Source organism: Labeo rohita, chromosome 14 (genome assembly GCF_022985175.1).
Source record: "Labeo rohita strain BAU-BD-2019 chromosome 14, IGBB_LRoh.1.0, whole genome shotgun sequence".
NCBI lineage: Eukaryota > Metazoa > Chordata > Actinopteri > Cypriniformes > Cyprinidae > Labeo > Labeo rohita.
In genome coordinates, this window is record NC_066882.1 from 16,096,753 (window position 1) to 16,112,745 (window position 15,993).

The following is a 15,993-nucleotide window of genomic DNA, read 5'->3' on the forward strand; positions in this document are numbered from 1 at the left end:
CTCTTATTTGGTTAAGAAATTGATGATGTTTCTAATTCATATTTATGAGCAAAATAGATATTTTGTTAAAAGCCTTAACATTTATTACACATGTTAGTGTACAGTCCATGTGGCATGCCTTTAATGCAACAAACACAGACAAGTTTCCTCCAGAGTTTGGCTGCTTCACCCTCCTGGGCAGATCTCGGCCTTTCTAGAGTCTCTTGTATGGAAACACAAAACATTCAGGGTAAATTACAGGACTAAATGAGAAGAAAATTGGGGATACTGAGAGCAAATTTCCTCGCTGTGTTATATTTTTATGGATGGAAGCCTCGCTGCAAAGCACCAAGGGCACTGTGCTACAAATCACTATTGGCTGTGAGGCTAGAGTTGTCCAGACAGTTTTCCAGCATGTCTATATATTATTTAATTCTGGCTTTTCTCTTTACAGGATCTCTGTGTTCTGATGTAGAATTCTCTGTTGAGACTGACTACAGGCAGGAAACAAGATGTAGTGCTGTTCAGCAGAACCTTGAGTCCGAATGGAGCCATGCTGTAGAACAAACTCTGACTGTCTTCATTTTCACTCAGTACACTGACCCCTTCAGCTCCCAGATCTCCGACTTCATCAGTGAGGCACATTTGCTTTCTCTATCATAAAGACATCTTAAAATAGGTCATAATCTTTTGAAATTCTGCTTTTGAATGTGTCAGGCAGTGAGGAGGTTTTCGAGAGACACTTGGATGCAGTTCTTTGGTACAATGGAGATCAAGTGAGGGCGACTCTACAGTCTACCATGAAAAATGCTCTGAAAGCATTTCAACAAAGACATGCTGTAAGATTAGTTTGTTAACTTTATTTTTAAATGAAGTTTACTTAAAGGAGAAGTCCACTTCCAGAACAACAATTTACAAATAATGTACTCACCCCCTTGTCATCCAAGATTTTCATGTCTTTCTTTCTTCAGTCGTAAAGAAATTATTTTTTTGAGGAAAACATTTCCTCAAAAAGGGAAATCAGGGAGGGAGAAAATACGATTGGAGTTTTTTCGACACACAGAGTTCATGGAGAGAAAGGCAAGACGAGCGTTTGAGATTAAAAAGTATTTCAATTGTATTTTTTTTTAATGAAAATAACCGATCGTTTTGCTAGATAAGACCCTTCTTCCTCAGCTGGGATCATTTACAACCGCATTTGGGATCGTTTGAAGCCGCATTTAAACTGCATTTTGAAAGTTCAAAATCTGGGCACCATAGCAGTCCATTATATGAAAAAAAATGCTGAAATGTTTTCCTCAAAAAACATAATTTCTTTACGACGGAAGAAAGAAAGACATGAACATCTTGGATGACAAGGGGGTGAGTACATTATATGTAAATCTTTGTTTTGGAAGTGGACTTCTCCTTTAAATATCGTTCAAAAGTTTGGGAGTCAGTAAGATATTCAGTTAACAAACTTACTTTTTTTTTAATGTTGTTTTATCAAATAAAGGCAGCCTTTGTAACCATATGAGACATCTTTGAAAAATATTTAAAGGGATAGTTCACCTAAAAATGAAAATTCTGTTATTAATTACTCACCCTCATGTTGTTCCAAAGGCCTTTGTTCATCTTCGGAACACAAATTAAGATCATTTTTGATGAAATCCGAGAGCTTTCTGAACCTGCATAGACAGCAACGCAACAGACATGTTCAAGGCACAGAAAGGTAGTAAGGACATCGTTAAAATAGTCCATGTGACAGTGGCTCAACCAATGCACACAAAAAATATTTTTGTAGCTTCATAAAATTAAGGCTGAACCACTGATGTCACATGGACTATTATAATTATGACCTTGCTACCTTTCTCTGCCTTGAATGTGTCAGTTGCGTTCCTATCTGTGAGGGGGCCAGAAAGCTCTCGGATTTCATAAAAAATGATCTTAATTTGCATTCCGAAGATGAACAAAGGCCTTTGAAACAACATGAGGGTAAGTAATTAATGACAGAATTTTCATTTTTAGGTGAACTATCCCTTTAAATGTTTTTCAAAGATGTCTCATATGGTCACAAAGGCTGCCTTTTATTTGATTTGGCTTTTTTTCTTTTATTTGGCTTTTGGATTTCATCAAAAATATCTAAAGTATATCTAAAATATAGTTCTAAAGATGAACAAAGGTCTTACAGGTTTGGAACAACATGAGGGTGAGTAATTAACAACAGAATTTTCATTTTTGGGTAATCTATTCTTTTAAAAATTTTAGCAATGCCAAACTTTTAAACAGAGGTCTACAAGGAACAAATGTGACACTATAGCCATTAGTCATTGTTTTACCACCACTGAACCATACTTCTTTTTTGTGTGTACTTCAGACCAGGCGGAGGTTGGATTCTGCTATACCCATAGTGTTAAGCTCAATGAACAGTATAATTGCCAGCAGCAGCAGTGGAGAGTTTCGAAGTGTCTGTTTTGATACCATGAGGGTATAATATATGGCTATAATTTGTACTGGTTCCCAAAACACCCTATTTTATGTGTCATTTCACTTCTTTTACTTCTTTAACTTGTGAAAGTTGTATAAAATCTTTTAAAACTGGGTTTGTTTTAGGTCAAGAGCACCAGCGAGTTGCTTGCCTCACTACAGCAGTCTCTTCAAAGCATTGTGGATGGGCGCTTTGCTTCAAGGCGCATGTGTAGTAACAAAAAGGTGGTTTTACAAAACTTATTTCAGATGATTTCATTTCTGCATTCATGATTTTGCCTTTGAACGTTCATGATTTTAATGTTCTTACAAGGTGGTGGAAGCTGTTAGCTCTGAACAGAGTAGTCTTCACAGCTTGGAGGAAGGTATGTTTAATAGTTTTCATACAATAATTCTTCCTAGAACTAGAAGTGATACTGAGTATTTTGTCATTATACACTACCAGTCAGAAGTTTTTGAACAGTAAGATTTTTAATGTTTTTTAAAGAAGTGCATTTATTTGAACCAAAAAACAGTAAAATTTTGAAATATTTTTACTATTTCAAAATAACTGCTTTTTTACATATATATATTTTAAAATGTAATTTATTCCTGTGATTTGAAAAGCTGCATTTTTAGTATCATTACTCTAGTCACATGATCCTTCAAAAATCATTCTAATATTCTGATTTGCTGCTCAAAAAAACATTTTTTATTATTATTTTATTGAAATTTTTTGGATCTTTGACTTTTCATATTCATCAAAGAATCCTGAAAAAATCTACTTAACAGTTTTAAATATTGATAATAATAATAAATATGTTTCTTGAATAGCAAATCAACATATTAGAATGATTTTTAAACAGAAGACTATGAAAACTGGAGTAATGATGCTGAAAATTTTGCTTTGCCATCACAGGAATAATGTACATTTTAAAATATATTCAAATAGAAAGCAGTTATTTTATATAGTAAAAATATTTCACTATATTACTGCTTTTGCTGTATTTTGGATTAAATAAATGCAGGCTTGGTGAGCAGAAGACTTCTTTAAAAAACATTAAAAATATTTTGACTGGTAGTGTAATTGTTCACATTTCACGTCTTTTGGGGGTTATTGATTTTGAAGCATCACAGAAATCATTAATAGAGTTGGCTGAGATTGTTATATTTTAAAAAAGTTTGATTCATTCTTTTTTAGAGTTTGAAAATCCAACAGAACTGTCTTCTAAGAGGATTCACTCTGATATTCATTCCTCAAGCATTATCCCTAAGAAGAGACAATGTTCAGAGATGTTCTCTGAGAATTCAGATACCTTCATGAACAATGTCTTTGAGGCGGCAAACATCCAGAGAAATTCCCTGTCCCCAATACAGCTTCCTCAAAGTCATCAAAACAGAATGATCACAGCCAAACCCTCAGCACTGAGGAATGAACAGGTGGATAACTCCAAAATTATTGGGAATACTGTATGCCACTTATTTAACCTGATATGTAGCTCAGAAGAAACAATCATAAAAAGATGTCTATACAGTACAGTGCATATCCTAACTGTTTTGTTATCTCTCTTTGTGAAGGTGGAGAAACAGTGGCTTCAAGAGCTTGAAAACTTTTCTGAATGGGACTGAGGAAAATAGAGTTGAGATTGTCTTTTCAGTTGTTGCTTTGCCCATGTCTTCAAGACATTTTGAAAAATATTTTTTTCCTTTATATTTCCTTGTATATTCAATTGCTACTTTGTTTTCAAGATACAGCCTTTTTGTAATTTAATAGTATGCATTTTATTTTTGCTTATTTATTTTATAGGCTACATTAAAATTCACAAGGAAAGTATCCTAATTTTTGTGTTAAATATATATTCTGGACATACCATATCCACCTTTTTCTTCCCGTAAAAGTGGGCGTGGCTGTTTATCAGTTTTATAGGTCTGGCTTCCGGTCTCATCTGCGTCAAGCTATATTTAACTGTACAAAACAGCTCGTTTTGCTGCTTGATATTACAAATTGATGTCTTACAATATTATTTTAATGTATTATCTTAATTATGCACACATTGGTTTGTAGTGCAAACACTTTTACCATACTGCACACTTATTCATCTCGTTATTTCCTAATAGCTGCTAATGAACCGGAAGTCTCACCCATAGGCTTACTTCCACGTTAAAGAATAAGATGGATATGTTTCTCATCTTTAAACTGTTTTGTTTATGTACTTACATTTTTAAAAGGTTTAAAATAAACCAGCAGAAGCTATATAATTAGGTTAGTTTAAAACTAAACAAACAGATATCGTAACAGCACTGCTCCAGTGGTGGGCTCCTCCACTGTCAGACCGCTCTGCGAGCCTGCAGGCGCAGTTTCAAAACTAAAACGCTCTCTCGTTGAATGACTCACGATCTCGCGATCTCTCCGTCTTCTGTTTTTTGTGTTGGTACTATTGGTTATGGTGTTGAGTTAGCCCACCACTAGTAAATAATGGACTGAGCTATAAAAAGGTAAACAATACTTACCGGAGTGTCTATTATTTCAACTTCTGTGTATAATGGGTCTATTACCTCAGCAACTGTAGCTCTTGCTAAGAAGTAGTTGTCATGCTAAGCTAACTGAAAGGCACCGGCTGCAGTCAGATTCAGTTAGCAGTGTGTGTTGTTGTCAGAGCGGTAGTCTTCACTTAATCTGATAGAAATTAAAGCAGTCGCTTGTTCAGACATCTGCTGCTTGGCTCAGGGACGATTTGACGGGATATCTAGCCAGGTACTGATATCATTGAATGCTAATTCTAAGCGTATGTTGATCTAGAAAGCATCCAAGTGTGTATACTGTCAGGGCTTGTTTTAAATGTTTCCTAATTTTGACTTTTACTGAACTGCAAAGGTTGAATGTAACTGTATGATCAAGAACTCTATGGAACTCACTGTCACATGTAGCTAATTGGCTGACGAAGTGTTCAGGATGGTAGTTAGATTAGTATAAATAGATAGAACTGTCACTATGAATGTGGACAACATTTATTTATACAGGTTCTGTTGTTCTGTGTTGAGTTTTCATGTGGATGGTCATATGATCAATCACGTTTCTCTAATAGGGTTAATCTGAAGTTTGTAGACCAGCCCACACTCCCTTTTTCACTATTGATATGTTTCAGTGTTGTTCGATTATCACATGCATCTAGTAACATTATGTAATGTAAATGTCCAGCAGGATTCAGTGTGTGTCTCCTGGACTTGCCACAGAGAGGATGTTCCCCTGTCTGGCCCACAGACCATGGCAAGTCCTCTGCCGGGTCTACATGCAACAACGAGCTCCTTTATCTCAGAGACCCTCTAAAATAGCAAAGCCATGTTTTGGTAAGAGCACCACAGTTATTTGCATGTTCTGTTAACGTAAGAACTGAGAGAGGATGTTAATTAAATTCTGCTTTATATCTTGTCATTCAACATTGGTAGTTTCAACAATTTACAGACTATATCCAGAAATTATTCTGATCACGCAACTTGTGATTCTCAATAGGTTGGAAAAGTGGAGGAGGGGTGCACAAACTCTGGTTTAGCTTCCCGATTCTAGAGTCACGTCCTTAACGTGGACACAGGTCCAGTACTGTTCCACATCAGGCGGTGATAAAGACGGATCTCCAGCAGGACCTGTAGAGCCAAAGCCCACTGAGAAAGAACAAGCTGCCCAGGCATCTGCAAAAGCAGCTGGTAATGATTTCTGCACTATTTTATGTTTGTTCACAGGTCTAAAAATGTGCTACTTTTTGTTCATTTCTTAGGTTTTTGTAAGTAAATGTAAATACATAGTGTTTTACAGTCCAAACCAAAAAAATTTCAGACACCTTCAACATTTATCACATTAAAAAGTTTATTCGCTATAGTTTATGGTAATTTTTAATGATAATAAAATAGGACAAGAACTCAGAGTTAAACGGTGTCAGTGTGAACAAATTTGTCTTGATGATGTCAGATAACTTTAGAAAGGTATGTAATGGATTGCAGTTAACCAGAAATTCAAACAGCTTTTGACACAACTATCAATACTTTGTTCAGTCTGTGGTGTAAAAAGGTTGCATTAGCAATTAAACAAAAAACACTTAAGCAAAACATGGTCAGGTCGAAGTGTCTGAATAATTGTTGGTCCCAAATTTTTATCAGTTTTACTGGTAGTCCACTGTATGAAGAATTTTTGGCTATAATATGTCACAGTTTACTTTATTTTGCTGTCCTCACTTACATAAATGAGACCCTGGACCACAAAGCCAGTCTTAACTACCACAGGTATATCTGTAGCAGTAGCCAAAAATGCTTTGTATGGGTCAAAATGATCAATTTTTCTTTTATGCCAAAAATCATTAGGATGTTATGTAAAGATCATGTTCCATGAAGATATTTTGTAAATTTCCTACTGTAAATATATCTCAACTTAATTTTTGATTAGTAATATGCATTGCTAAGACCTTCATTTGGACAACTTTAAAGGCGATTTTCTCAATATTTAGATTTTTTTTTACCTTCAGATTCCAGTTTCCTATCCTTACAAACCATACATCAATGGAAAGCTTATTTATTCAGTATGGTGTCCTGCACCCACTAGTTAAAAAAAAACCTAGTGTTTTATATATTATATTTATATATTATCAATTTGTATTTTTTTCTTTTTGCATTTGAGGTTCCAAACCTCAAGGTCTGACGAAAGCAGAGAGCATTCAAGTGAAAGGTAGTGGAGCCTTGTTTTACACACAGACACTTTTTACCTTTTCATCCTATTAGAATGTATATCACGATTCTGTGTGTTTTAATTATCTTTCTTGTGTTTTCAGTTCGGGCTGTCCTGAAAAAAAGGGAATATGGCACCAAATACACCCAGAATAATTTCATCACCGCAGTTAGAGCTATGAATGAGTTCTGCCTCAAACCTAGGTACCTTTAGGGAGTGGAACTTTGTAGTTTACTTTGGTGTAATCCAGTTTGCTGCCCTTCTATCATGTTTACATGAGAATCTATGCATTTTTGTGTGTTCACAGTGACCTGGAACAGCTTAGGAAAATCCGTCGACGTAGTCCTCATGATGACACAGAAGCCTTCACTGTTTTCCTGCGATCGGATGTTGAGGCAAAGTATGTACACTTGTCATCTTATACTACCATTTGAAAGTTTTAATTACTAAAAATTCACTTTCAAATAAATGCTGTTCTTCTGAACTTTTTATTTTTCAAAAATAATGTGTTTTTGATCAAATAATTGCAGCCTTAAGTATAAGCAGTATAAAATCGTACTGACCTCAACCTTTTCAATTGTAGTGTGCTGTATATGCTTTTAAGGATTTGGTACCAGGATCTGAAATGATGAGTTAGAGAGATCAATTAGCATGTTTGGGTGTCTTAATGTAGAGCGCTGGATGTATGGGGAAGTCAAGAGGCACTTGCTAGAGAGAGGAATGTCAGGAAAGAGGTGGAAAGGGAGTACCAGGAAAGTATGTCATTCTTTCTTCATTTACTGCATGATCTGCAATATGATGTTTTCATGACGTCTGCTGTCTAAATAACCAGTTTTCCTTTCTCTTTCTCACTAATAAGACATATTTAGAAATCAGAAGCTGTTAAAGGAGTACAAAGACTTCTGGGGGAACACAAAGGTAAAAACAAGTTCAAGCCTGTCACTGTGATTTTTATGTTCTGGTACTAATGCCTGGGTGTAGCCAGTTCTTATGATTCACAATGTTTCTCAGATTCTCTTTTTTTTTCTCCATCATCCCTTTTTTTGACATTTTTGTTCCATATTCATATCTTCATGCTGCTCTTATTTCAACCTCAAAGCATAACAATGAATATAATGTGCTTTTAGCTAACTGTTTTTGATCATTTTTTATATCTCCAATAGCCTCGGTCTAGGAAGAGAGTGACATTTCTACAAGGGCCAGGAAAAGTGGTGATGGTGGCTATATGCATGTACGTTTTCCCAACCCCATACTATCTTGCTATTAGATTAAGAATATTGAGTTAAAGACACGTGCTTTCACATGAGGTCTGACACGCACTGACTGTTAGCTTTAAAACAGTGAAATCTGTGTCTAGATTCAGTCCTTGCTGAATAAAAGTATTACTGTTTTGAACATCAGTCTATTTGTGCATCAAGTGAAGATATATATGTCTAATTTAATGTTTGTTTGTTTGTTTTAAACTGCAGAAATGGACTGAATTTTTTCTTCAAGCTGTTGGCATGGGTTTATACGGGATCTGCCAGTATGTTTTCAGAAGCCATCCACTCACTGGCTGATACCTGCAATCAGGTAAGTTCATGTCCATGTTACCACCTTTGACCTCCTTGACATGCCTGCAGAAGATGGTGTATGATTTGAAAATATATCATATAGACATATATACTTGTTCGTTCTTTAAATTCATCTTTTATATTCTCTCCTTTACAGGCTCTTCTTGCACTAGGCATCAGCCAGTCTGTCCGGAACCCAGATGCCGTCCATCCGTACGTACAGCTCATACAGACTGATTCGTCTATGTTGTCCTCTGGTCATGTCTAAGCCAACTGTTCTCTGTTATTAAAGGTATGGCTTTTCCAACATGCGTTACATCGCCTCTCTCATCAGCGGTGTCGGCATCTTCATGATGGGTGCTGGCTTGTCTTGGTATCACGGCATTATGGGACTCCTGCACCCTCAGCCAATAGAATCACTGCTCTGGGTTAGTGGCGTTGAGTTAGAACTTGCAGATGTACAAAATTATATGAAGTCTGTGATGTTACATTATCGTTTTAAAGTTTGGTGTTCTTAAGATTTTTAAGGCTAAAAATCTTAATATTGTGAAATATTACAATTTTATAGTACTGTTTCTATTTGAATATGTTTTAAAACGTAATTTATTCCTGTGATGACAAAGCTGTCATGTGATCCTTCAGAAATCATTAGTTGGTTCAAGTGCGTAATGTCCACGTAAAACTGATCGTGCAGACCAAACCGTAAGTCACAGAGACTTGAAACTTAGAGGGATGGTAGTATTCACACTCCCAATCAGCCTGATGGGGGCGCTACAGCAAACAAAAGTACGAAATCGCTCATAACTCCTAAACCATCAGTCGCAGACTCAGGTGTCTTATGTCGTTGGAATACTTGGCTCATTTTGGCAAAATTTTCAAGTATTTCACTTTTTCTTTTTTTCTTTTTTTTTTAAAAAAAAACCTACAACATAGTCCTAGGTTTTTCACCCAACTGGAACCAAACCAGTGCAGAAAGATTCTCTGGAATATCAATAATTATCAAAAAAAAAGTTGAACTTTTGACTCACCGTTGAAAAGGGACACCAAAACTTTCAAAAGGTGCAGGGCCACTTTTAGTAAAATGTCTGTAACTCCTGAACAGAATGAGATATCTTTACCAAACTCAGAACGCTTATGTAAGAGCTCAATTGCAGGTCACAGGAAAAAAAATCGCTGAGTTTGGCCACTTGGTGGCGCTATTAGAGGGGAAGTCATAAAAATGGCTGTAACTGCTTAACCATTTGCCCTTTCAAAATGGAAATCAGTGTGCACGATCTTGGTCCAGAGTGCCACAAGTGTCTTGCATATCTCAAAAAAACATGGCCACCATTGGTCGATGAATTTTAAGTACCTATTAGACAAATGGAGGCTGATTGGAACAAAATGGCCCCAAAGGTCTGAGAGAAATGTGAAAGAAATCGGCCAGTGGGGAGCAATATAGCATTTTTCAAGGGTGTAAACTGTTGTACATCGCACGGTTTTTGCACATACACATGATGTTCATATCATACAATAGAACTCCTCATTCCAAACAACTTTGCCTCTAGAACCACTGCTGTCAATCAAATAATTTGTTAAATGATTGAGAAGATGTCAAAAACCTACTTTTTTATGACCTAGTCCTAGGTTTTCTGTAAAAAAAAACATTTCAGTACAATTGTCTGGACTCTCTGGATCAATAATTATCAAAAATGTTTAAATTTACCCTTTGGGAAGGTATAACGTGGTCGTTCAGAAAAGGGGCCTGTCTAAATTCACCCCAAATCCTATAAAGCCTAAAGGAACATTCAAAAACTTCACAAAACCTGCTGAGCACGTACGAAAGGTGATTCTAAACAAGCATGCAAAGTTTTAAGGAGATCGGACCACATCTGACACTATAACAGTCATAAACGTTAAAAAACATAAGATTTCTATGATAAATTACCTGGATTTGACAAATATGCTTTTTAAATCAATGATTTAGGTGGTTACAGGTTAGCTGAATAATGTATTTTTTTTATATGTGCTTAAATGCCTTAATCCGCTTGAACCCTGGTAATCGCTGCTTGCAGCTATATTTTTGATATGCTATCTTAAGCTATCTGCTTCAAAACATCTTAATGTCATTTTTGAAAACAGCTGTGCTGGTTGATATTTTGTATGGAAATTTATTTGAAATAGAAATCTTTTTAGCGTGATACAGTTTTTTAATTGTCTTTTGCAGGCTTACTGTATTTTAGCAGGATCTCTGGTATCTGAAGGAGGTGAGATGTGGTTTCCTCTTCCATATTTTCAGTAACATTCAGAAAGGTCTAACAGCTTCACTATTTTAATATCATCTGTCTGCTGATTTCCCTTAAAGCTACACTGTTGGTGGCCATTAATGAGATCAAGAAGAGTGCACATAAACAGGGCTTGTCCTTTTATGAGTACGGTATGTACCTTTGGTTAACTCTTTTATTAGACTTTTATTTTATTTGAATATGACTATAATTTTGACACAGTTTGGAGATGATCAGTTGGATAATTCTTGTTTGTTTGTGTATGGCAGTGATGCAAAGTCGAGACCCCAGCACTAACGTGGTCCTGTTGGAGGACGCTGCTGCTGTTCTCGGGGTGATTCTGGCAGCTGGATGTATGGGACTAACGTCTCTTACAGGTATTTAAAATCAACTCAAGAATAGTTCCTTACCCTCCTGTTCCTGTGGTTTCTACCACAGGGTCAGGTTTAATAAGCATATGGGACTGAGCTTTATCCCCTTTGTAAAGAGCAGTTGATGTTCTTTTTAAGCTTTGTAAATTCAGCTCTAAACGCACTTCTGTGCTCACACAAAGTCAACACCTACAGCTGCCCAGAAGCTTGTCCCTCTTGCCCTGTGGTTTTCATGCCTTTGTGGAAAATTTGTGTAGAGATCTGGATAATGCTCTATTCAGTAAACCTGCTTTCATGCTTGAGAACAGCCCTGATGGCAGTTTCAGCTCAGTTTATTATCTGGTGCTCACTACAGTTGTATGTTATTGAAGTGTAATCAACCATGAAACTAACAGCAGTGTTATTTTACATAGCAGGGCTTTAAAAGAAAGAAATAGCACTTTTTTGTACCACTAGAGGTCTCTATTGTGCCATTAAAGACATGTTTACAAATTCACATATACGCTTTGTCAAAATTTTGAATTAAGTTAACATTTTATGTTGGTATTAGTCTCACATACTATTTACTATACATGACCTTGCATTTCTCCACCTTCATAGGTAACCCTTACTATGACAGTCTGGGTTCTCTGGGTGTAGGCACCCTGTTAGGAACGGTGTCTGCATTCCTCATCTACACTAACACAGAGGCTCTGCTGGGTCGCTCCATCCAGGCCGAGCATGTGCAGATGCTCACAGAGTTTCTGGAAAGCGACCCTGCTGTCAGGTCAGTCCTCTCTCTCTGTATGTGTCCTCTATGTGTACCCACAGTCTGCATAATAACAGCTTCATCAGCAAACAAGCTACCATCTTTCAAGTCATAACAGTACTTTAACAAGCAGACAGAAGCAACCTGCTTCAAATGCTTTTCAAATTCAGGCAAGCATAACATCTTGAAATGTAAGCTTGCTCAGACAGAGTTACATGAGTGCACGTTCTTGCTTTGATGAAATTAGATTTGATGTCCTCACTTCAGGTCATTTTGTCTCCAGGGCGATTCATGATGTCAAAGCCACAGATATGGGGCTGAGCAAAGTGCGCTTCAAGGCGGAGGTGGACTTTGATGGACGGGTGGTGACGCGCTCATACCTGGAGAAGCAAGACATTGAACAGATCCTCAACGTACGTGCTGAGAGACGAGGCTTCTGCTGTGATGTAGATCATCTGATGTGACACTAGTGTTTGTTTCAAGTCTATAAATGGTTGCTTGGAAGTTACTAATCTATAAGCACTATTAGCATAGTTTTTGATGAAGAATCATCTATTTGTGAGCTCTGCGTATTAATAGTGTAACTATGTGTGCTTCGTTTGGCCTGCAGGACATTCAGCAAGTGAGGACACCAGAAGAGCTGGAGAACTTTATGTTGAAGCATGGGGAGAACATCATTGACACCTTAGGAGCAGAGGTGGACCGTCTGGAGAAAGAACTTAAGGTTTTTAATAAAACCACACTCTTAAAAAGTTCTTAAAGTGATAGTTCACTCAAAAAAAGAATATTCTGTCATTAATTACTCACCCTCATGTCGGTCCAAACCCGTAAGACCAGGACTCTATAGTGTGACCATTTCAGTCGCAACTGAAAACTTTTTTTTCTTTAAAGGGCATTTGGTCTTCTTTGCATGTTCATTTTGTAAACACTGGGTTGGTACTTCTGAACAGTTTTGAAGTTGGAGGAGAAAATTAGTTTTTTGACATATCCTAACTGTCTTGAACCGGACACATGCATGTCGCAGAGCTAGACAAGACAAGCATTTGCGTTAAAAAGTTAAGAAGTGTATAACCGATCGTTATGCTAGATAAGACCCTTCTTCCTTAGAGCCCTTTGAAGCTGCATTTAAACTGCATAAACTCGTGGTCATCATAGAAGTCCTCTATATGGAGGAAATTCCTGAAATGTTTTCCTCAAAAACATAATTTCTTTATGACTCAAGAAATAAAGACATGAACATCTTGGATGACAAGGGGGTGAGTAAATTATCTATAAATTTTTGTACTGGAAGTGAACTAATCCTTTAAAGGAGTTTGCAAAAAAATTCTTCAGTAAAGTAGTTAATATTAAGTGATTTAAATTGTCTGACTCTAACACTATTGTCTGATTTTGTGCATCTCTGAAAGCACAGCGGTGCATGGTTTTAAACGAATCTGTTGAGTCAATGATTCAATTACGCATTCATAAAGTCACTTGCTTCATTCGTGAATGATTCAGTCATTCGAACGAATCAATTGAATGAATGATTCAGTTATAAAATCAAGTTACTTGCCGCCACCCACTGGCAGTTTTAGTTCATTTTTTAAAGTATAATCATTTCAGTTATTTAAATCATTTAATATTTCTATATAAAAAAATGTATATTTAAAACATTAATCTCAACTTTATGAATTTAATTGCACTCATTCCACCTCTGAACCTCGTTAAACATCTGAAAATGCACCTACGAGCCACGTTTGTTTCTCTGCACCACCTCTGTAGTACAAATTAATTTTGCTAATACCGATTTCATTTGATTGTTAACTTATTCTTATTTTCCTTGTTTTAATTAGAAAAAGCTTATAAATATAATTTTTTTTGAATTTGACAAGATGACATACTTTAAATAAAAATAGAAAAATGCCATTACAAAGGTTACAAAAAAGCCCCTTTAAATCACTTTAAGGATTCAAATGTCACATAATGGGAAAGCTAATTTTTGATCAGAAATTTTGATTATTGATCAAAAGGTGCTTCTAAATTTTTTTTAAAAGTAAGCATAGAGCCCTGAAGACCTTCGTTCATCTTCAGAACACAAATTAAGATATTTTTGATGAAATCCGAGCGCTTTCTGACCCTCAATAGACAGAGACACAACTACCACGTTCAAGGCTTAGCAATGTAGTAAGGACATCAACGTTGTGAATGCGTACCAAAGACTGACACGAAAAAGAAAAAATGTTGAATAAAGTTTTGTTTTTTTTGTTGTTGTTGTTGTTGTTGTTTTTTTACTTTGTGCACAGAAAGTATTCTTATAGCTTCATAACATCATGGTTGAACCTGATGTCACATGGACTATTTTAACAATGTCCTTGCTGTCTATGCAGGGTCAGAAAACCCTAGGATTTCATCAAAAATATATTCATTTGTGTTCAGAAAATGTACAAAGGTCTTACAGGTTTGGAATGACTTGAGGGTGAGTAATTAATGACAGAATTATCATTTTGGGTGAACTATCCTTTTAATTGGTGTCCATGATTCTATGAAGAACCTTTAACAAACATGGAATCTTTCTATTTTACAACTGGAAAACAATGTTTTTTTAAGAACTGTTCACTGAGAGGTTCTTTGGCAAACCATGATGTGTCTTCTATGGCTTTGCTGTGAAAACCCCCTTTTGGAGCCTTTATTTTTAAGATTGTATTATTCAGATCCTTCAGTCCTTCAGTGAAACTGACCTACATGATGTATAGTTAGCTGTCAGAGTAATTCAGCACTACATTCTGCAGACACCACACTCATGACTGTTTGAAGCTGCACAAAAAGGAAATCAGTTCAGCTATTTGGCCACCACTATTCAAATAAATCAAAGTGAAACCTTCCAGTTTCACTCTCCAGTGTTTAATTTTGGAAAATCAAATGTGATGTTTCACAGAGAACAACACTGTAATTGCTTTTTGCACACTGTATCAGCAGATGAGGAGAAGGTTGAATGCAATTTTTGTGTGGAAATTGCAATGTTCTTTTTGCTTTTCAATTTATGTGCAAAAACGAGATTTGTTTCCAAATCAAATATCAAATTGAATGTTTTTAATAACAAATTAGTACTCATTTTTCCTGCTTTGTATCTCCAACAGCAACGTAATCCTGAGGTGCGACATGTGGATCTGGAGATTTTATAATGTCGTGACACGTTGCAGAATGGGGATCAGGATTGAGCGGAAGGAAGACTAATCAAACCTCGAATGACCCTGAGCGCCCCAATCTCTCCAACCAGCCAATCAGCTGAGGTCTTATGTTGCACCTATCCCACATCAACCAACCACTAACCTGTACATGGTTTCAGTAGCTGTTAAAATATCAAAACCTTAGCCAGTACAGAAAAGACTCCAACTAGATAGAGACATGGCTGAGAAATGATAATTATACAGACATTGGCTTTCAGATCTGTGGTAGTTTGTACCATCAGAGCTTTGAAATCATGTTTATGGATTGTAAAAGGACCAGTCTTATTTCATTTTACAAAATGCATGCAAAGCAGCATAAACACTCATATTTTACCATAAATAGTTAGCTTGAATGGTAAAGCATTCACACTGCTTACAAAGTTCAAAAAGTTTCCCATGTTACTCCATTGTTTATTCAGATGCACAGAGATGAGTCACAAAAATGAGCAATTGTAATCTACTTTGGGAAAAAATCCAGTTTAAATTGATGTTTGAATCAGTTTTTTTAAAAAAATCAGATTCTTTCAGAATTTACACTGATTTAAAATAGATTTAGTACTAATAACAAAATGCATTTTAAATTACATTTATATCCACATTTATCAGTAATAAGAGAACTGTAAAATCTAAATTTAGTACAGGGTATCCACGGCCCACTTCAGACCCCTCAAATAATGAAGACTACTCAGATCTTCACATCTTTCCTATACTAA

At 36.2% G+C, this 15,993-nt stretch overlaps 1 protein-coding gene across 1 annotated transcript; it reads left to right on the plus strand.

Moving 5' to 3' along the window:
• Positions 1–97: 97 nt before the first annotated feature.
• slc30a9 (solute carrier family 30 member 9) lies at positions 98–15,640 on the plus strand. The gene is given in 26 exon segments (XM_051127551.1): positions 98–229; positions 434–613; positions 697–818; positions 2,336–2,446; positions 2,572–2,670; positions 2,759–2,810; positions 3,626–3,864; positions 5,825–5,888; positions 5,891–5,974; positions 5,977–6,126; positions 7,091–7,138; positions 7,242–7,341; positions 7,446–7,538; positions 7,812–7,894; positions 7,998–8,056; positions 8,302–8,369; positions 8,608–8,710; positions 8,849–8,904; positions 8,984–9,119; positions 10,898–10,937; positions 11,036–11,107; positions 11,225–11,332; positions 11,927–12,092; positions 12,358–12,487; positions 12,685–12,798; positions 15,191–15,640. Coding segments are annotated over 26 exon segments (2,637 nt in total). The 5' UTR covers positions 98–114; the 3' UTR covers positions 15,236–15,640.
• Positions 15,641–15,993: the final 353 nt, after the last annotated feature.